Raw genomic sequence first — 21909 nt, forward strand, 5'->3', positions numbered from 1 at the left:
ACAATGATAAGTGTAGGGGCTAATGTAACCATAAATGATGATAATGGGTTTCAAGAGGTCCTCTCTAGAAGTTCTACAAAAAGGAAAAAAATCTCCCCAATTAAAAGCATTTCTCCTCTCCCTGCGCAAGATCCTCCCTCCAAAAACTTAGGAATTTACCTTAAAATTACTCCCACTACCCCCTTTGAAATAAAAATGATCACTGCAATAAGAGTTGCAATTTTTAAATTGCTAAAATCAATGTTCTCTCTTAACATTAACCGTGATGGATCTCTGCTAATAGCTGTAGAAGATAAGAAATCAGCAGATACAATAATTAACCTAAAATCCCTTCTGAATACCCCAATTATTTCATCTAATTGGAACCCAAAACAATCACCAACAAAAAAAGTAGTCTATAATGTTCCCACAGAGATATCTACTCAGGAGTTAAAAGAAGGCCTATCAGATAGGGCTTGAAACACAATCCCAGTTGAGGATGTTACCCAACTTGGAAAACCCAACTCTAATGGCCTAAAAACTAGTAGATCCTTCTTATTCACACTGAAGGATAAAATTGATATCCCAGAAAAATTATTCCTATTTGGGCAAATCAAACCACACAAGGAATACAAACCTAAGCCTATTCAGTGTCAGAAGTGTTTCAAACTGGGACACACAACAAACAAATGCAATGAAATTCTCCAAGAGTGTAGTAATTGTAAATCTTTCCATCCTAAAGAGCTGACAACTTGCAACAACACTCAGCCTACATGCATCAATTGCAAAGGCCCACATGAATCTTCAAATAAATCATTATGCCTTGCATACAAGAAAAGAGCTCTAACACTCCAAATATCAACAGAGAAGGCAATCCCATACCCCTTTGCAGCAATGGAAGCAAATGCTGCCCAACAATACCAAATAAAGCCTGTAATGAAACCAACCAAAACCCCCAAGTCAAATGCCCCCACTGCATCAAGCACCCAATATAAAACACCATCTTCTAAGCCCCCTATCTCAAATCCCGATCAAAAGCAATCACCAAGCCACGTAGCCTCCTTGTCCGGTGAGATGAGTCCAGCCTGGCCCTCCCTCCCAAGAAGAAACAAACCAGAAACACTACCAGGAATTAATCCTTTAACCAACAAACAGGATGCACTACCAAAAATGCAATCCCCAAATATATGGTTATTCATTCTAAACTGTAATGCAGTTCAGGCCATGAACATACATCAACTACAGAAAACAAAAATTATTGCAGAATTGGCAAAAATTTACATCCCAGATGATATGCTCATTCAAGCAAAAAACAATCTTGCTTTACTCTTAACAAAGCTGAACATTGATACACATTCATATGAAGAATAAATCAACAACACAATATTTATCAATACTCCAATGGAATGTAAGATCACTCACAGAAAATAAGCTAAATGAACTAACATCATTTATGAATAATAATTCAATTAATATTGCTTGCCTCCAAGAAACTCATTTAACCCAAAATCAACAAATAAAGTCTCTGGAATATACTATCCTGAGAAAGGATAGATCTTCAGAGAGAAAAGGAGGTGGTGTAGCTTTATTAGTTAATAATAATATAAAATTTTGTGGCATCAATTTTCCAGATTTTGAAAATGATGTTGATGTAATTGGTATAAGTGTTTGGCTGAATAATTTAAAAACCTACATAATAAGCTTTTATAACCCTAATGGCCAAACTACAGATGCCAAGGATTTCTTTAATTATATAAATAATTCTAGTATGTTAAAAAATATCATTATTTGTGGAGATTTCAATGCCCACAGCCTTTTGTGGGGGAATAAACCAGCAAATAAAGCTGGTAAATTTATTGAGCATATGACTTCAAATAATAATGAATTAGTTGTTGCTACCCCTCCAAACCTGAATACTTATTTCAACCCCAAAAGTGGCAATTTCTCCACAATTGACCTACAAATTGTGTCTTTAAATTTTTTGAACAAAATTTACATAAATAAAATTGATAGTCTATGTACAGACCACTTTGCTATAGTTTGCTCCCTAAATCAACCTGCTGAAACTTTATCTTATACATCCAAATATATCAACACTAAAGCAAATTGGTCTATTTTCCAAAATAAGGTAAATGATGAAATTACAAGTTTCACCCAAAGTTCATGCATTTCTAAGACAACAGTTGACACACATGCTGAAGCATTGACATCTTTACTAATAAATACAGCTAATCATGCTATCCCCAGGACAACACCTAAGAAAAAATTCCCTAAACAAATTCCTAAAGCATGGTGGACAAATGAGTGCCTAAATAAATGGAGGATAAAAAAGGCAGCTAGGACAGAATTCATAAAAAAACCAACACCTACTACATATTTAAAAAAACTACAAGCAGAATCTAATCTAAAAAGGACTATAATAGATGCTAAATATAAATACTGGAATAATTTTGCAAATAATCTCTCCAGAGAAACAAATGAGCCAATTATACATAAAGTCATAAGCCACATATGTGGGAAAAAGACTTCTCCCAACCCACTCCTGTATGAGCTTATACATAATAATACCCATTATGACAATGATAACGAAAAGGCTAACCTATTTGCAACTCTTTTTGTTAATAAGCTAACATCAAATAATCAAAGCAAGCTGTCCACAATTCCTAAGAACCCTAGTTACCAACCACGCCCAGGATCCGAGTACATAACTAATCCATTTTCAATCCAGGAATTGAATAATGCAATACATCATATTAGGTCCAAAACTAGCAGTAGCTATGACAATATACACCCTACATGGATAAAGAATCTCACACCTTCATACAAACAAGAACTGCTAAATTGTTATAATCACGCTTGGGCATCGTCTAGGTTCCCCAATATATGGAAATGTTCGTCCCTCCTACCAATCCTAAAGAAAAATAAACCAAAAGATAACCCTGAGTCTTATAGGCCCATAATGATTACACCTGTGATGGGGAAAATAATGGAGAAAATGATTTATCACAGACTCCTCTGGTTTGTTGAGAAAAATAACATGATCCCACACACTCAAACTGGATTCAGGAAATACCACTCCTCAACAGATGCTTTCATTTTGCTAACAAATGCAATAAATGAATCTTTCTCAAAAAATAATATCCTAGTGGCAGCTTTCCTAGATTTTGAAGGAGCTTATGACAATGTGAACCACCAAATCCTTTTAAATAAACTTGCAAACCTTGGAGCACCTACTAAGCTAGTATCCTTTATTAAATCCTTCATAGAAGTGCAAAGTTTCATTGTTTGTTGTTGGTTCAGCCTCTTCACCTCAAAAGACAATATCCAAAGGCTTACCTCAGGGAGCAGTCCTCAGTTGCCTCCTTTTTGCCCTATATCTCTGGGACATGAACCTACCCCACACGAATCTACAATATGCTGATGATCTTGTGCTACGGTCATCTGGCAATCCCTTTCAGATAGCACAGTCAAATTTGCAAAAGTCATTTTTACAGTTTGAAAAATTCTCTCAACATTCAGATTTACCCATTGCACCCACCAAGTCAAAAATAATCCAATTTCACTGGAAGCGAAACCATGTTAATGCAAAACTAACTAAATAAAACAACTATTCCAGAAGATAATCATATTAATTGCCTAGGTCTCATGCTTGACCAAAAACTCATTTTCCACCTCCACATTTCAAACACAATAAAAAAATGTTATAGAAAAGCAAATATACTAAAAAGACTTCTTTCCACACCCTGGGGTTGTAAGGAGAAAACCTTACTCCAGTTTTTTAAATCACATATAAGACCCCATATTGACTATGGGCTCATTGTCTATGGTGCATGTGCAAAGACCCAGATGCAAAAAATTGAAACAACACAAAATGATATAATACGTCTCATATTTGGTCTTAGGAAACCCACAAGCACCAAGTTTCTGCTTATGGAGAGTGGATTAACAACAATAAGGGAGAGACGTAGCTTTCTCTTGATAAAACATCTTACAAAAATTGAATCAAATAGCTCACACACATTACATAATTGGTTAAGAAATCCAGCCATGTATAGAGGTATTGCAGATGAGTATGCCAATATTCAAAAGAAGTTCCCTGTACCAGCAAAGTCTATTGCACCTACTTTCCCCCAATCCCCTCCATGGACTTGGTCATTTCCCATAATAAATACTGAATTTTCAAAATGGAATAAAGATTTAACCCCCAGTGCTTTTGTCCAGAAAAAATTTGCAGAACTTAATACAATTACCTATAAAAATCACTTCCAAATATTTGTTGATGGGTCAAAAATGGATGAGAAGGTTGCAGGTGGTGTTTTCCTTCCTCACCTGAAAATTGCAATGGGCGAGAGATTATTTAATAATTTATCTATAATGTCTGCTGAGCTAAATGCCATAATCATGGCATTAGAACACCTTAAGCAAAACCAACCTTTGATTGAAAATTCTAATAATATTATCATCTATTCCGACTCTTTATCAAGCCTTGAGTTGCTGGCCTCAGCTCCTCAATATAAGTTGGACATTGAAACTTATCATTGTCTCAGTATTATTGATAATCTTGCTTCAAGTGGCATAAAAACTTACTTTCAGTACATTCCTAGCCACTCTGGCATAAGTGGTAGTCATCGGGTTGATGAAATAGACAAAAAATGCTATAAATATTGACCAGCCAAGTGGGAGACCAATCCCGATTAGAGATATTTACCGATGAAGGCTATCAGATATTAATTTTAATAAGATTAATCCTATCCTTTCCCCCTTTCCCAATAAGTATCTTTCTAAAATTTATCATAGAATTTGTTCTGGAACAAATGGACTAAATTTCCTTGCATTCTCATATAAGCTTTCTAATTCAAGTGGCTCAATTCCCCTGTCCCCTCTTTGCAGGCATTGTAATATGAATAATGAAACAATTGACCTTTGCCTATTTGAATGTAATATGATGACGTCTGCACAACATACCTTGCTTTGTAAACTGTTAAAATACTTCAAACACCACAAAATCCCACTATCAGCCAAGAGCCTAGTCAACTATACCTGCACACAGAGCATAGAAATCGACATCTATCATCTTATATTTGAACTCCTAGAGTCAAAAGATCTGCTGAAAGATATCTGAATATATCTAATAAATATGAGGCAATCAAGCCAGTAGCTCTGTAGCCCACAGAGTGAAGCAAAAGGAAAAGGACTAAATAGTGTTACTGAAAAGCCCGCCTGCTGTTAAATAGAAGAGAAAAGAAGAATATTAGAAGCTACAGTGATGACAGTGGTCAAACATGGCTCTGAAGCATGGACGCTCCAAAAAGCAGATGAAGATTTTTCAGATGTTTTCCAGAGAAATTGCTTAAGGATTGTTCTGGGTACCCGGCTGACTGGCTGTATTTCAAACAATAGGCTATATGAAAAATGTGGTTCAATACCCCTCTCTAGGGCTATAATGAAAGAAAGGCACATTGGTTAGGGCACATTGTGCAGATGACAGATTGTTCTTTTTGGCCAACCATCTAGGGCTAAATGGAAAGCAGGTCATCCCCATCTGGGGTGGGAGGACATCATAAAGAAAGATTTAAAGGAAATGGGAACTTCGTGGGAGGGTTTAAAAAGAGAGGCTTGGAGTAGATTGGGATGGAGGAGGAGCGTGCATAGCTGTGTTGGCCTCAGGCGGCTTGGTGCTGTGGTGAGTTGTTAGTAGTAGTAGTAGGATACCATCTGTTCCTAATTCTACCAACCTGGACATTAAAATCTCCTAGTATAAACACTATATTTCTACCTGGGACCCTGTCTATTTGCTTCTGTAGCTGTAAGTATAATTCATCTGAGTCACTAGTATCTCAGTCAGTTGGTTCTACAGGGGCATATACTACTATAACTGATACCCTTAATGTTTTAGTTACATAATGAGTAATTAGTATTCTATTAATAAGCCTACCTTCCCAGCCTAAACAAGACTTAGCAGCCTCCTTATTCATCATGAGTCCTAATCTCTGTGTATGTACCCAATCTTTCCTGCCTGAGTAAACAAATTCTTTATCACCTAAATTCATGCTTTCTACCCCTGAGATGTGAGTTTCTAAAACTCCTATCCTAATAAGTCCAGTTCAAATCATCTGAATTTGTCAGTCAAAATGTCAATATGATGGTCATTTTTTAATGTCATAACATTCCAATTTTTGTGTTTTTTTAAATCATTGAAATTATTCTGGCCTCAGGAAAAGCAATTATACCAGATACCAGTGCAGGACAGGGATCACACATCTTCTTAAGTCTACACCAAAGCAGTTAAGCAGGCTTAGAACTGGACAGCAAGAGTCGCTAAGGCCTCCATTATGAATTGAGGCTTTTTGCAATCCTGGGCCCATCTTGGTCATAACATTGGCTTAGGATTCTGCTCAAATCCCAGAGATAGCCTAGCCTTGCAAAGACCTACAGCCTAAGAAAAGCAAATCTAAAAAGTTGAACCACATTGATTGACCAGACTCAACCAAATATTGCGTGCAATAGCGTCTTTAAACTGAATTTCACTACCTTTTAATATGCCAGTTTCTGCACCTACATACAAATTGAAATCCGTGTGCTTCATTATTATTTGAAATCTCCGCTGTAAAGAATTAATACGAACGCTATCTATAACAATTTTGTCAAAGAGAGAATTGGCAACAAAAATCTTTCAGTGCTTTTCTGATATTTTCCACCCTGGGCTGCGTTGGGACAGTTTAGCGTCTGAACAGGCTAGTCTCTTTAAAAAGGTAGCTTAAGCATTTTTATCAAATCAAAACATGTAATTTTGATTTTGTTCTTATATAAGAAAATGAGCCAAGGGCGGATCCAGGTTTTCTTAGGGGGGAGGGTGCGCAAAATTGGTTGATCTGATAAACTTGCGTTAGGAGCAAGTTTAATTAACGCAAACTTGCGTTAATTAAGTAAATTTCACTATTTTGGACTACGTTAGGGGGCGCGTGCCCTCCTCGCCCCCTCTGGATCCGCCACTGAAATTAGCACGTGTTTTTAATGTTCGCATATAAGGATATTGTCCCGTTTGAATGACGTGATCAATTTTTTTACTTTCCTTTAAAAGACCGGGCCGAGTCAAAAATTAAACCTGATGAAACTTGTGACTAGAACAAACATAAAATTTAAACCATCTACATTTAAGTAGACAACAATTTTTTTTTTTTGCTTTCCTTGCGCCTGATGATCTTTAAAGAGGACTAATTTTTTAACATAGGCACTCTTTTGAACATTCCTGAAAGCTTTTTCAGCAGGCAAGTAATCTGATGCAAAAGGCATGGAGGGCAATTATGGTAGAAGTAAAGATGTGATGCCCATAATCGTCGCCTGAAAGCGGTTGGTAGAAAATAACCATTTTTGGCGAAACTGAGTTACAAACGCTATCGTGTGTAAAAAAAATAAAATCTCTTTCGAATGGTCTAATTTACATTGCTGTAAGACGTCTCTAAGTGCCTGTATTTTGCAGTTCTCCTTTGCCGAATCGCATATTTTTCGATTTCTTTAAAGCGGTTTTGTCGAATCGCATACGGGATTATAGCATGGTCCGTTTTGCCGAAAGTTGCTGGTTTGCTGAACGCGACCTCGGATAAGCAGAAGACGATCTTTCTTATCTTTGTGAACAAGATGAACTTAGTGATGCGATGTTTGTGAAGAAAAAAAGGTGGCCGAAAAAAAATGGTACTGAATTATCTGAGGAGGTCAAAACCTCTCATTCAAAACATGTGGAAGGAAAACTAGAAATCAAAGAAGAAAGGGGCAAGGACAAGGCTTCGGATGACCCCGTATTGCGTTTTGATATGGAACAGTTTTTCTTTGCCAAAAGGGGATGTTTCGTCTTTTCTTTTTTTACAAAAGGAAGATAACTTGCTTTAACTTAACTTCTATTCTTACCTTTCGCAGACATACAGGAGAGCTAATCAAGAAAGTTTATTGTTCTTTGTGGTCAGAATGTCTTGCTGGTAGAAGTGTAAATGATATTGCTAGTGGTCTATCTGCTATCTTTCATAAGGTTCTTACTACCTATCCTGACATCAGAAACTTGGTTACATGGTCAGATTCATGTGTGCCTCAGAATTGTAATTAAATAATGAGCTACATGATGCAAGACATCCTGAAGATGCATTCACACGTCCAGAGTATAACGCTGAAGTATTCTAAGCCTGGCCACTCCACAATTCAGGAGGTTGATGCTGTTCAAAGCGTCATTGAGAGGTCTTTGAAGCACAAGGAAGTCTTTTTGCTATTAGACTTGACAAAAAAGCTTTTGATTGTTCGGCCCTGTGACCCGTTTGTCATTATTCAAATGACCAAGCAGAAGTTTTTTGATTACCCCAAAACGTTCAATTACTAAAAATATAGCTTAGTGCCATTTTCAAAGGGGAAATTATTACAGTTTAAGCAAGGACTATGCAAAAAGGTGTTCTACAAAACTTCGTTTGCAGATACTACTCCTTCTGTAGCGCTGATTGCACTAGAGTCTAGCCCAAGGAGGCCATTGCCCAATGTGTCAGCAGTGAACGTTGTGGAAAGGTTGCTGCCTCCTGTACCTTCAGGTACAGTAGTTGAGTTGCCAACAGCAAAAATAAAAGACGTAGAATCGCTTCACCGTTTCATGCCAGCATATATGAAAAGTCTTATTAGAAGTTGTAACAGAGCTGTGGTACCTAATGCTTCGGCTGAAATCACAGCGTGTCCCGAAGCAGCCTCTGCCGTTAATGCTCCAAAGTTTAAAACGAGAAATTGTTAATTGTCCAGTTAATAATAAAAATTAAAATTTGTCAATCAGATGAAGTACGTTTGCCAAAAGTCGCATTTCCAATTCATGCTGAGCATATTCCGTTTTACCATATTTTACCTATATTCCGGAATTTGCGGGCAATATAAGCGATTTTTCTTCTTAATTTTGAAACAAAAATCAACGCTCTAGCTATAGCCGATTGTGAGATACAAATGTCAAAATTTTCTAACTAGTTTTTCTCCCGTTTTTGGAAAAACAGATTCGGCTAGTCAGAGGAAGAGTAATAGCGCTGCCTAAGTAAAGAGCGAAGCTGCCTCTATATATGAATATATTTTTTTTTTGTACCAAGGCACTTCGTCTCGAAGGAGTTGTCGTAGACATTTCGGAGGACGCTCATTTAATTGGGAATTAAAGATCCTAATGCCCTTTTCAGGAGTCAAAGATTATTGGAGGGCAAGCAGCACTCCTCCGATGCTTATTTGTTCTCCAGAGACTTTCAATCAAAATTTTGAGGCAGACATTTAGTTCAGCATAGTTGAAAGGTTCAATAGCTAAGTCTCTGGGGAAAATATGACCTTCAAAGCCCTTGAGGCAAGGACTGGAAGTTATGCAACTTGCCCATCGTTTATATATAGTATTTGTTATTGGGAAGGGGGTCATGTTCGATCCTCAGTTTCCAAAAAAGTTATGCGAATTAAGGTGAAGTTTTCAGGGAATATTGATGGGAGTGCTGAAATAAAAAAAAAAAATACCGTGTGTTTGCAGGTTGTCGAAACGGTGAATCTTAGCAACGGGTTAGGGTGTCAAGTTGGATATTTCAGGGCATGATGAGGGGGATGTTCAATTGGCAAAAAGGCAAGATGTAAACGCTGCTACTGCTACTACTACTATTACTATTACTTCTATTGCGATTATTACTAAGGCTAAGTCTGTAAAGGCGAAATTTTTGAAATTGTTAAGGGGAAAGTTTAATTAAACCAAAACACACTATGCGCATGCAGGATGTCAGAAGGGCGTTTTTGCAATAACTTATAAACGGCATAGAGTATTAAGTTGTAAATTGAAAGGTATGTTGAGGGTGATGTTGAACTAACCGAAAGGCGCTATGTGCACACTACTACTATAGCTACTAATACTATCACTAATACTACTGCTGCTACTACCACCACTACTACTAATCCTATTAGTACTACTACTACTGCTACCACTATTACTACTACTACTACTACTACTACTACTACTACTACTACTACTACTACTACTACTACTACTACTACTACTACTACTACTACTAGCATTAGATTAATATTTTTAGGGCATTTTGAGCGGGATGTTGAAGCAACAAAAAGACATTATATTGATGCTACTAGTACTACCACTGCTAGTTCTAGTACTGTTACTGTTACAACTATTCTTATTACTAAGGCTACTGTCTGTCATTAACATTACTACTATCAATAACTGACTAAATTGATAGGAGTTGTGAACAATACATTTTTGAACTCCTTGCATGAAACCGGTACAAACAGATTGTTGAAATTCAGTTCTACAAAAATGTAATTTTAAAGAATTGATTGCTTACATATTTAAGGCCCTTGTTCCTGGGGCTAATTGAGTCGTATATCCTCTGTAGGCATATGTTACGGTTTCTTAGATGAATTTGATCAAAACAATAATCCTAAAAGATGAGGCAAAGATCATTAGAGGAGAGAGGCGTAACCCTAAGGTAGAAAGGGCACAGGGGATGGCTGGCTACCCTTTGATCTCTTTTAATATGTGAGCCAAAACTGTCATTTGTATAAAACAAATATGTATCAATTAGCCCTTCCTTTATTGAGGCATTGTGAAAGTGTTTGAAGAGCTTAGTGTACTACTTCTACTCTAAGTGGGAAAACCTATTAGGTCACTTGTTCGCCTGTGAGTCCAGGCAAATTCATCTTCCCTTGTTTGCATACAAGTCCAGTCGACGTTGTTCATCTTGAGTCAAACCCAAAATATCGATCATCCCTTAGTTCTATGGCTATCTACCTTAGTTCTTCCCTAGGATGGATGGATGGATGATAGACTTTCTATCAACAAGTGAAAATGACATCATTTTTATACAATCCTAAAAAAGGCTTATGCCAGCTTTGCCTCTCACTCAGACTATCTGTCTTGGCTTTGTCTCCAATCGGCCAATGGCTAGATGGGAACATGATTTTAATTCATTTCCCAGTCAAAGGACACCTTCCAATGATTTTACGACCACCCCAAAAGGGATCAGGGAAACTAAAAGTGTATTGAAAGCATGTGTTTTTTTTACTTAGGCAGCGTTACAGCAATGTCTCTGATAGTCCAGGAAGCGAACGGTTTGACCGGGAACAAATTGCAATAGAAATGATTCTTTCACTACCCGACTCAGAAAAATGCGCTGATTCTAAATATGCAAAGTTTGCTTATCTAGCTGTTTCACAAATAGGTTTTTTTTTTTAGGTTGAGGTTGATTTTGAGGAGGTGAAATTTGTGTTTCCACATAAAGGCGTACAACAACAGAATTGATGTCTAGATTAGGGTACTAGATCACGGTGAGTATGAAAATCACTTTTATTTTAACGTAAAGTTAAAACTTTCATTTATCTTTTTAAGTTGAACGATGAATATATAGAAAACTACAAAAAATTATGTTTTTGAGGTTGATGTTGATTTTGAGGATGTAAAATTCATGTTTTCATATCAAGGCAAACAACAACGAGATTAATGTCTAAAATAGGGTACTAGATCATCGTGATTATGAAAATCACCTTCATTTGAATTTAAAATTGGAAATTTCATCTAAATATTCCATCAGCTTCATAACCCTTTTATAACTGACGAGACCTAACAATCCCAGAATGTAAAAATCCTTCGGGCGATTCTAAATCTATCATTACAGTGATAAAACCTGTTCCATCGTGTTTTGCCTTATCTGGCCAGTCGATTAATGGATAACAGGTCAAAGTTGCGTTCAGTCAGTGAGAGTTGTTTAACTGATGGTGAAGTTCTGCTGTTTAATTTTTTTCAAAAAAGGTAAGAAATCGGGCTTTTTTATTTGTGATAGCAGAGTACAGCGTAGTAAGGTCAAGAGTAAAAACTGCAAGAGTTTTTGCTGTTATTCAAAAAATAAAACATTTTGGTATAGAAAAAAACATGATAAATCCCTTTGGACGCCAGCTGTGATAGATTCTATTTTAGGGACCTTGCAGTCCCAGTGGGCAAGGCACTTGCGCGGCGGTGACTTTTAATTCCCGTTCGTCGAAGTTGGTAAAACGGCACTTTTGAAAATCCTTGATAATAATCAGTTTCTAAAGCCGCTGTAATCCTGGAATTGTTGTTCTGGTTTATTTTTGTTTCCTGTGGCTTATGGCGTTTTAGTTTGGCTGACCTTGCTGATCATACACGCCATCTCTCTCTCTCTCTCTCTCTCTCTCTCTCTCTCTCTCTCTCTCTCTCTCTCTCTCTCTCTCTCTCTCTCTCTCTCTCTCTCTCTCTCTCTCTTAGAAACATTAAACCAGTTTAAATTTAGCTATATCTTTTTAGGTTGAAAGATGAATGTATGGATAACTACTCTTAAACTTTAAATTGTCGATATAAATTGTATCATTTGCAAAAAAGAAATAGTGGAAGAGTCAGGAAAGGTCGTTTTTGGAGAGAAAAGTGAAGACTCGGTGAATGAAGCTAGTCAATCAAGGAAGCGTGAAGATGTCACAACAATTAATGGGGATCCTGTCCATAAGTCATGCAGGTCTAACTTCACTAACAAAAGATCTATTGAGCAGTACTAGTCATCGCTATCGCAGGTGACGCAAAGTCAGAGGTAAAAATATTCCCGTTTATCTGAAAACTTCAACTTTAAATCCGATTGTTGCTTTTGCTCTACACCGGTTATAGTTGACAGAGCAAAGAAGAAGGAAGACAATTTCAAGGTTAGAACGAGAGACTTTGAAAACACACTAAGAGTGATTTGTGGAAAGAGAAATGATGACTGGTTAGGAGCAGTGATGACTAAAATTCTTGCTGCCACTGCCGATCTACACGCTGCTGATATAGTTTACCACAAGTCCTGCCACTCAAACTTTCTAACGAAACGTAATATCCCCAACAAGTATAGCGGAATTCCTTCACAGTCTGGAAAATGAAATCTGGTCGACCACAGAACTTGAATCAGAACGAGGCGTTCGAGAAAGTTGTTGAGTTTTTCCAGGCTAAAGATGATGAGCAACTAACACTGAATGATCTTGTTAGTATGATGAAAGACCTCATGGGCAATTCACAGGATTCTGGATGTAGTGAAAGATACATGAAAAAGAAGATGCGAGAGAGATTTGGTGAAAGCGCAGCATTTGCAGAGATAAACGGCAGACAGAACGTCATTACGCTAAGAGCCACAGCTCATGCCATTCTCCACGAGTATTACTTAAAGCCAAAAAATGTCGACGTGGAACTGGAGAAAGAAGCTATCGTCCTAGCTGCAGCAGATATAATCAAAAGTGATGCCCAACGTATTAAGCAACAAATAGATGTGTATCCCAATTCCGAAAACCACGGGGAGATAACAGACAACATCAAATACCTACACTCATCTTTGTGGCTTTTTCTCAATACTTTGTTCGTAGGAGACAAAAGAAATAGGAAGGTTGCGTCAATAGGTCAGTGCATGTTACAAGCCTGTCGGCCAAAGGCAATCAGACCACCTCTTCAGATTGGATTAGCTGTCCAGTTGCATCATCAGTTTGGCAGCCGCTTTCTAATTGACATGCTCAGTGCTATGGGTTTCAGCTCATCATATTACGAGACGAAGCTCTTCGAGCGTAACGCTGTGGTTTCTAACAGCATAAATATAGAGGGTCTGGAAGGAACTTTTTGCATGCAGCACATAGCTGATAACGTTGACCACAACAGCTGAACCCTTGATGGTCACGGCACTTTTCACGTCATGGGCAAAATTGTTTCTGTGACGCCACTGTTGAGGTCTTCAACTGTACTTAAGAGGAGATAGTTTATTACGTAAAGGCAGATAACTGAACCGAACCGAATTCCCATTAATTATCTCAGACAGACACTAGGACAACCTAATCTTCTGTACGATCCGCTACCACGAGTTTCGATTCTGGATCCCTCAAAATATTGCGACTTGCTATGGAAGATGTCAAGGACTTTTTCCTGCACCCTTGCCTAGCTGGCAGGGAGCTATGAGTGAGCTGTATGTTGATACGCAGTCAGGCTCTTACACAGGGAAAGCCTCAATTCTCTTCATGCCCATGATAGATATGAGCTCAAGTGATCCCATTTGTATCTACTCCACACTCAGCTTCGTTTGCGAACAGTGTTCCAGATACGGTGCGACTCCAGTACTGACCTTCGATCAGCCACTTTACTGGAAAGCTCTTACCATTATTGCTGCCGAGACGGATGCAAGTCCTATAAAAAATAATCGTCCTGCGGCTGGGTGGCTTCCACACACTCATGAGTTACATTGGGGATGTTGGACAGATTATGGAAGGCTCTGGACTTCATGACACTTTGGAAATAATATATGCGCCAAATACTGTTCTACAAATCATTTCTGGGAAAGCTTATTCCAGAGCTATACGAGGACACATACTCAGTGACTGGGCACTGAACACACTTCTTTTCACTGAACTTTACGGCACTGAAGATGGCGCTGATTCAGCAGACACGGAAAAAATATTCAGTGCCTCCGACGAGCTTATGGAGTTCTTCACTGTTTATCTTGGTGCATTGGAAGGTCACACAGACATGCGAAGTATAGAGGAAAATCTGTCCCTGGCAGAAGTCGCCAAGAAATTTTCTTCTCTTAAACAGTCACTTTCGGAAAAGTCACGTACGGTAAAACTGTGGATACAATATATGGAAATGATAGACATACTGAAGAAGTTCATCCAAGTAGAGCGTACGAAGAACTGGGATCTTCACCTTCAGGCAGTTGAAGCTATGTTGCCCTATTTCGCAGCGTCCAACCACTTCCTATATGCGAAGTCTGCCAGGGTGTACCTGCAAAATATGAAACAGCTGGAAACTACCAATCCCGACGTGTTTGACAATTTTCAGAACGGGAGCCATGTTATCCGCAGATCCGAAAAATTTTGGGCGGGCCTGTCATCAGATCTGGTCATTGAGCAGGTCCTCATGCGCTCGTTGAAAACTAACGGTGGTCTTACAAGGGGAAGCGGCATGAGTGAGTTGCAGAGGCTGACTTGGTTACTCTCAGCACCAACTTGTAGTGCAATTAATTCGTCGATGCAAACTTTTGCTAAAGTCCAATACGAGACGAGCGAACAGCACAAAGAAGTTAGAGAGTCGAGGATTGAACACGACAACCACGACACTAGCAAGCTCCTTTGCTTTCTTGCTGAGAGTACCCCTTTTGCAGAAGACCCGAGCTATCGACACATTATTTCTGGAGCTACGGCTGAATCAAAAAGTCAACATCGACACAACTAGATCCGTCGGACAAGAAATCATGGATAACATGACAGGGGAAAACGTCAACACGTACACATTCAAGAAAAAGTCTGTGGCCGTAACGCTTGCTAATAAATCTGCACCAGTAATTGACGGAGAGTCAGTTGCCGTTGATCCAGCATTCATGTTTCAGCGGCTGGTGACAGTTGCTGGAAATAGCGAAGATGATTTGGAGTCATACTTTAAGTATGAACTGTGTTCACCGCCTCCATCACTTTTTGAAGCAAACGGACTTCCACGAACAGCCGATAAGCCTGCCCTCACCGATGCGATGTGGCGTCTAGTTGCAGAGCTGCTGAAAACTGAAGACTTTGTCAAAGATTTCAGTGACAAGCATATAGTTCTCGATGGTGGGGCACTGCTTCAGCGAATTCCTTGGGAAATAACTCAACTTATGATAGTATCTGCCAGAAGTACTTTGACTACGTTGCACGGAAATACGAGGTGCAAAGAACGTCTGTGGTTTTTGACGGATACGACCAAGCACTTTCAATCAAAGACATAACTCATTTGAGACGGAGAGGGAAACGATCGTGCCCGCAGATCAATTTTAGCAGGAATATGGTCTGTTCTACAAAGAAAGAAGTGTTCCTAAGCAACTTCAAGAATAAGCAAGCAATCATAGCCATGACCAGTGAGTACCTGACCAAAGCTGGGTGTCAGGTATATCAAGCACAAGGGGACGCTGATATTCTCATTTTTCTAACCGCAGTTCGATCTACTTCTCTTATACCTACTGTCCTGGTTGGAGACGACACAGATCTGCTTATACTCCTCTGTAATCACGCACAGACAGATAGCCAAGCGATCTACTTTTACTCCGAACCTCGAGCTGAAATCTCAAAGAATAGAATTTGGGATATAAATGCAACGAAACTAAACCTTGGATCTCGTATATGCAGCACAATCCTGTTTGTCCACGCCTTCCTTGGGTGCGATTCAACTTCTCGTGTCTATGGCATTGGGAAGTCAGCGGGACTACAGCTTCTGATAAAAAACAACAAGTCTTACGAATCCGCTAAAGTTTTTATGGACCCACTATCCACCAAGCACGACATTTCAGCAGATGGGGAGAAAGCAATGATGCTTTTGTTTAAGTGTCCAGGCTCAATTTCCACCCTCAATCAGTTGCGTCATCTCAAATTCATCGAGAAAGTTACAGCATCTGCTTCGTATGTTGAGTCTAAAGTTCTCCCTCCCACCAGTGATGCTTGCAGCTTCCTCTCATTTCGAGTTTATTTGCAAGTTGAATCGTGGAAAACCCTGAGATGTAATCTCGACCCTGACCAGTTCGGTTGGGTAATTCAGAATGGATTATATCGCCCTATTTTTGGTGAACTCCCCACTTCCGCCAACTCTCTCTTTGCAGTTTTTCACTGTAACTTCAAAACCGACTGCTAAAATGTGCGATGCACTTGCAAAAGAAATGGCATAAAATGCATCTGGGCCTGTGGACCTTCCAAGGGAACATGTTGTGCTAACTGGTTACAGCTAAGTTTCTCCGAGTTGATGATCTCGAAGATCACGAAGATCTATGAATGTTGCTATTTCGTTTTTTATCACATTTGTATATTTTATAACTAAAAAGGTTGAGATTGCTTTAATCGTTAATTAAACCATCAAAATGGGTGATAGTTGTCATTCTACATTTTAAGACCGGTTTCTTTCAGATTCAGCGTGGTTTAACACTAGATGAGAAAATTCACCCTCCTCCCACATACTTCCCCTTTAAATATTGATAACTGTTGTTTATCCTTGCAGTTAGAGATCATTTTCAGATTCAGCGTACTTTATTACCCCTAAATGCATATTGTTTTCGTGGTTCTACGCATTTTTGCAAAAGACAAATGATGCAAAAGACCTCCTCAAAATCAACCTCAACCTAAAAAAAAAACACATTTGTGAAACAGCTAGAAGAGCAAACTTTGCATATTTGGAATCAGCGCATTTTCTGAGTCGGGTAGTCAAAGAATCTTTTCTATTGTAATTTGTTCCGGGTTAGGCCCTTTTTTTCACACACTTCCTGGACTATGATTACATGGACCGCATACCTTAAAATAGGTGTGAGAGCCCGTGGTTTATTTATTTAATTTTTTTCTAGCTATAAGCTGCTGAATTACCATTTTAAGAAAAAGATTCTGTTTATGCATGTTTTGGATAATTATTCTAATTGTTTTGATCTCTAAGTGTTTTCTAAATGTTTTAGATAATTATTCAAATAGCCTACTAATTATTAGTATCCTGTTATTATCTAGTGTTTGATTCTTTATATTTATTTTTAGTTTTGAAAAACGTTCCTGTTTTTTCTTCAGATATGAAGCCAAATTTCTTTTACAGCCTAAATTAGTTTTTTTTATTTATTCAAGAAAATGACCTCAGACTTTTTCAGTTTACTTTTTCTGGACCGCACCAATAGACACAGTGCCGGCCTATGGGGGTGACAAGTGGTTCGACCACACAGGGCCCAACGCCTACCTGAGCCCCATCCTAACAGGGCCAAATGTGTTTGCGATGCGGTATATTTCCCAATATAAAAAATTATAATAATATTACGCACATAGCAAAGTTTTCACGCTGGAGTTTCACGTCGTAAGTTAACATTATAGAACATTACTGTGCATATCTTCTTAACGCTGAATTTATGTTATATTTTAAATTCGTTATACTATAGCATGGAAGTGTTTTTACACGCATAATACATTCATTTTCTTATAACGCAAAATGCGGCGGCCCAAACTCTACTGTCAGCGCAAAGAATAAATTATAAGTGGTAGGACGCCTGCAGCACCCATCGTCGTTGCGTGGTTATTATTCGCCATCTTGTTGAAACCACAACGTTTCCCCTGAACCCTAGGAATCACATTGTTACCACTCCCGCTGGAGGCTACATTGTTATTACTCCCGCTGCATTATTACCTCGACCTCGGGCCCCGCGCACCAGCAAGGCCGTCTCTGTATAGACAGTAACCCTTAGAAACAGAAATAAATTCAAACGGTATAGCAGAAGTAACAATAAAAATCAATTCAAACTTAATGAACAGAAATTACCACAAACGGGAGTAGGACTAACATCCCTTAAATCTTTTAAAAACTAGAGCGTCATTTGAATTTTACTGAAAAACAATTTTTGCTTCAAGCTTCATGCTTTTTTGTCATAAAACCAATAAAAATCAATATAATAACCAATATCACTGAAAAAATTAATGAAATTCAGTTTACTACTGCTAATGCTACTACTAACTCACTGCAACACCAAGCCGCCAGAGGCCAACACAGCTACATACACTACTCCTCCATCCCAATCTATTCAAAATCTCCCTCTTTAAACCCTCACAGGAAGTTCCAATTTCCCTGAAATGTTTTCTTACAACTTCTCCCCCTCCCATTTGGAGACGACCTGTTTTTCATTTGGCCCTAGATGGTCGACATTCTGATTGACAGTTTAATATATGCAGAAAAATTATAATTCTGAAAGTCTCGGCAATTTAAGTTTACTAAAACTATAAGTGACACTTTTTTTTTTAAAGTTAAAAAAAACGAATATTTTTTATTATTATTTTTTTATTATTATTATTATATATATATATATATATATATATATATATATATATATATATATATATATATATATATATATATATATATATATATATATATATATATATATATATATATATATATATATATATATATATATATATATATATATATATATATATATATATATATATATATATATATATATATATATATATATATATATATATATATATATATATATATATATATATATATATATATATATATATATATATATATACATATATATATATATATATGTATATATATATATATATATATATATATATATATATATATATGTATATATATATATATGTATATATATATATATATATATATATATATATATATATATATATATATATATATATATATATATATATATATATATATATATATATATATATATATATATATATATATATATATATATATATATATATATATATATATATATATATATATATATATATAGTGTGTGTGTGTGTGTGATTTTGTGTTTTTGAGTGGGGGAGTTGTTGGGGTTGTGTTTTATTTTGTTTGTTTTATTTTTTTGGTTTTTGTTTGTGTGTATATATATATATATATATATATATATATATATATATATATATATATAACATTTTAAAACGTTCTGGTCTTTAAAAGGCATTGTGGCGCTTACCCTGCTCCTGTTTCTGGTAGTTGTATTGTGAAAAGTTTTTTTATATTAATTTCTGTTCAGTTTTAACTGACATAGTTTTTTTTTCACTGGGGTATAAAAGAACATAGTTTTGCAAAAAAATTCTAATATTAGTTGTACTATAGAACTTTGGATGGACGGGTATGCGGAAAATTATTTGAAAAAAAAAATAGAATGAAAATCTGCATAATTTTTGGCTTCCATAGAGCTGAAGCTATTTTGACCGCCACCATGTTACAACCTTGAATAAAAACAAATATAAATCGACCATCCCTCTTAATATGCCCTGAACTTTAAAACAAAATTCCCTTAGCCCTTCAAGAGAAATCGCGAGATGTACCCTTTTGACAACTTTGTATGCATACAATGTCATTTGATTTAGTTGAACGCACCCTAAGAGTTTCAACTTAATGTCCTTAGCCACTCCTGAGATATTACTGGTGACAACCCTAATCCATATAGTTACTTTTGATTTAGTTCAAAAACCTCTCTACGTGTCCTAAAACTTTCAACTTAATACACTTAGCCGATCCTTAGCTATCGCAGGTGCGCTCTTTTGACAACCTTGCATGCATATAGTGTCCTTGAATTTAGTTTAACATTCCCAACAGTATGCCCTAAAAGTCTACCTTTCAACTTTATCGTCGATCTTCTTCCGATCTTGAGATATTACATCTGTGCCATTATGAAAACCTGGATACAATTGAAATTTTTTAAAATACTTCAATAGTTGTAGTAGTAGTCAGATAATTTCTTTTACCATACTGCTTTTCCATTTAAAATTTAAGAGAAAAAAGGGTTTAATTAATCAAGCAGTGAACAAAACGTACTAAAAACAAAACAAAACAAAAGCATTAATTAAAAAATGTCCGAATATTTCAACTCCACATCCGGGAGCCTTTATAGGCGGGGAACAAAGAGAGAAAACAAAAATAAATTTAAATCATTAAAAAAAACACAACAAGAAAGAGAGAAAAAACAACAAAAAACAAACAAAGACAAAAAACTCATATTCTAAACAATCCCAGCACTGAAAAAACTGTAATTGTCTGCCTAATCACCGACTACCATTTGTCACTAGTGCAGCAGATATTTCTCCTATTTAAAGTCAGATTGGCAAATGAGATTTATTAAGAATGAAAACTATATTTATAGTGTATTAATTACAATATAGTATAAATAGAGTTTATATTTATTCATCTAGTAGTAGTCTCGGTAATAGCAGCAGTAAGGCGTCTTTAGACAGTGATTACAGCTACTAGAATCTAGCAGTTCTAAAAAATTTCGCTATTTCCCCGATTTCTTGCCTCTTGTAAATGACACATCTGTTTTTGCATCAATACTTCCTAGAGGATACTAATTAGAATCTATCATTTCTGAGCTGTTCTGTTGATCATGGGAACATGCTACATCTTTCCTTGCTTCTAACAACATCGGTTATATAACCCCTATCAGTTCCGAGGATATCGATTTTATAGCCCTATTAGCCACAAGAGAATATTCTATTCTCTTACCTAAAACACCTGACAATATTGGTTCCACCCAGGTGCATACATCAATTACATTCAACTTCCCAAGTTCTTTAGTTTATTTAGATTTAAAGCATATTTTGAAGTAAAGTTGATTTGTAAAACGTCTGACGCATATTTCCCCCTAATTCAATGTCTACTTTTATGCTCCGATTGTTCCCTTAACCAGAACAAGATATGGTTTTAAGTTGTTTAAGTTTACAGATAAGTTTTAAGTTATTCAGAAAATAAAGTTTTGTTCTACCAAACGAAACCACACAAAAAGCTCCGACGGAGACCATACCCTCTCCGACATCTCTTATGGACTACCATAGATTTTTTTACGTTTTTTTTTATCTTTTTAAGTTGTTGATTTCTCTGTTTTAATTCATTTTACTCCATTTTTAAATATTAATCATACATCAGACTTGAAATTTTTCAGATTTTTAGAACTAAAGCACTCATATTTTTTTTTTTAACTATAATCAAAAGATCAATGATATTGACCCCATGTGCCGAAAAAAGCTTGGGGAATTTTTCCCTAAGTGACAAACTGCATCTCAATTCAGCATCGAATCACTTTAGACTCTTGAAAAGAGCGGCCGGGTAAAAACAGTTCACTCTTTACTTATTGTCCCCAAAAAAAGACCCTTCGACAATTAAATCTTACTTTTTTTTCTTTTTTTTTTTTTAAGAGCGACGGTTTGAATATTTTTCTATTTATATATCACTTGGGCCACATTCTATTTCTTTTAAATCTAAGTTCCACAACTGTTATCATTGAATTATTTGAATTCGATTCTGAATTTTAAGTGGAATGTTTACGTTCAATTAAAAAGAAAAAAAAACAGAATTATAATTCCACCCTGCTCACGTTTGTTTTCAAAATATTTCAAAATATTTGA

At 36.7% G+C, this 21909-nt stretch overlaps 2 protein-coding genes across 2 annotated transcripts in view; one reads left to right on the forward strand and one right to left on the reverse strand.

Moving 5' to 3' along the window:
* Positions 1 to 6587, reverse strand: part of l(2)k09848 (WD repeat domain 74 lethal (2) k09848) — a 72514-nt gene extending 65927 nt beyond the window's left edge. Inside the window, exon 1 of the mRNA XM_089090071.1 lies at positions 6511 to 6587. Within this exon, the coding sequence (XP_088946197.1) occupies positions 6511 to 6565 (55 nt within the window). The 5' untranslated portion in view covers positions 6566 to 6587. The remainder of the gene's footprint in view (positions 1 to 6510) is intronic.
* Positions 6588 to 6650: 63 nt separating this feature from the next.
* Positions 6651 to 21909, forward strand: part of LOC148950934 (uncharacterized) — a 146497-nt gene continuing 131238 nt past the window's right edge. The window contains exons 1-2 of the mRNA XM_089090518.1: positions 6651 to 6731; positions 11204 to 11295. The gene's annotated coding sequence lies outside the window, so the exon portion shown is untranslated. The remainder of the gene's footprint in view (positions 6732 to 11203; positions 11296 to 21909) is intronic.

The sequence above is a fragment of the Artemia sp. Qi Xiang Cuo genome, chromosome 6, assembly GCF_049724085.1.
Source record: "Artemia sp. Qi Xiang Cuo chromosome 6, ASM4972408v1, whole genome shotgun sequence".
Classification (NCBI taxonomy): Eukaryota; Metazoa; Arthropoda; class Branchiopoda; order Anostraca; family Artemiidae; genus Artemia; species Artemia sp. Qi Xiang Cuo.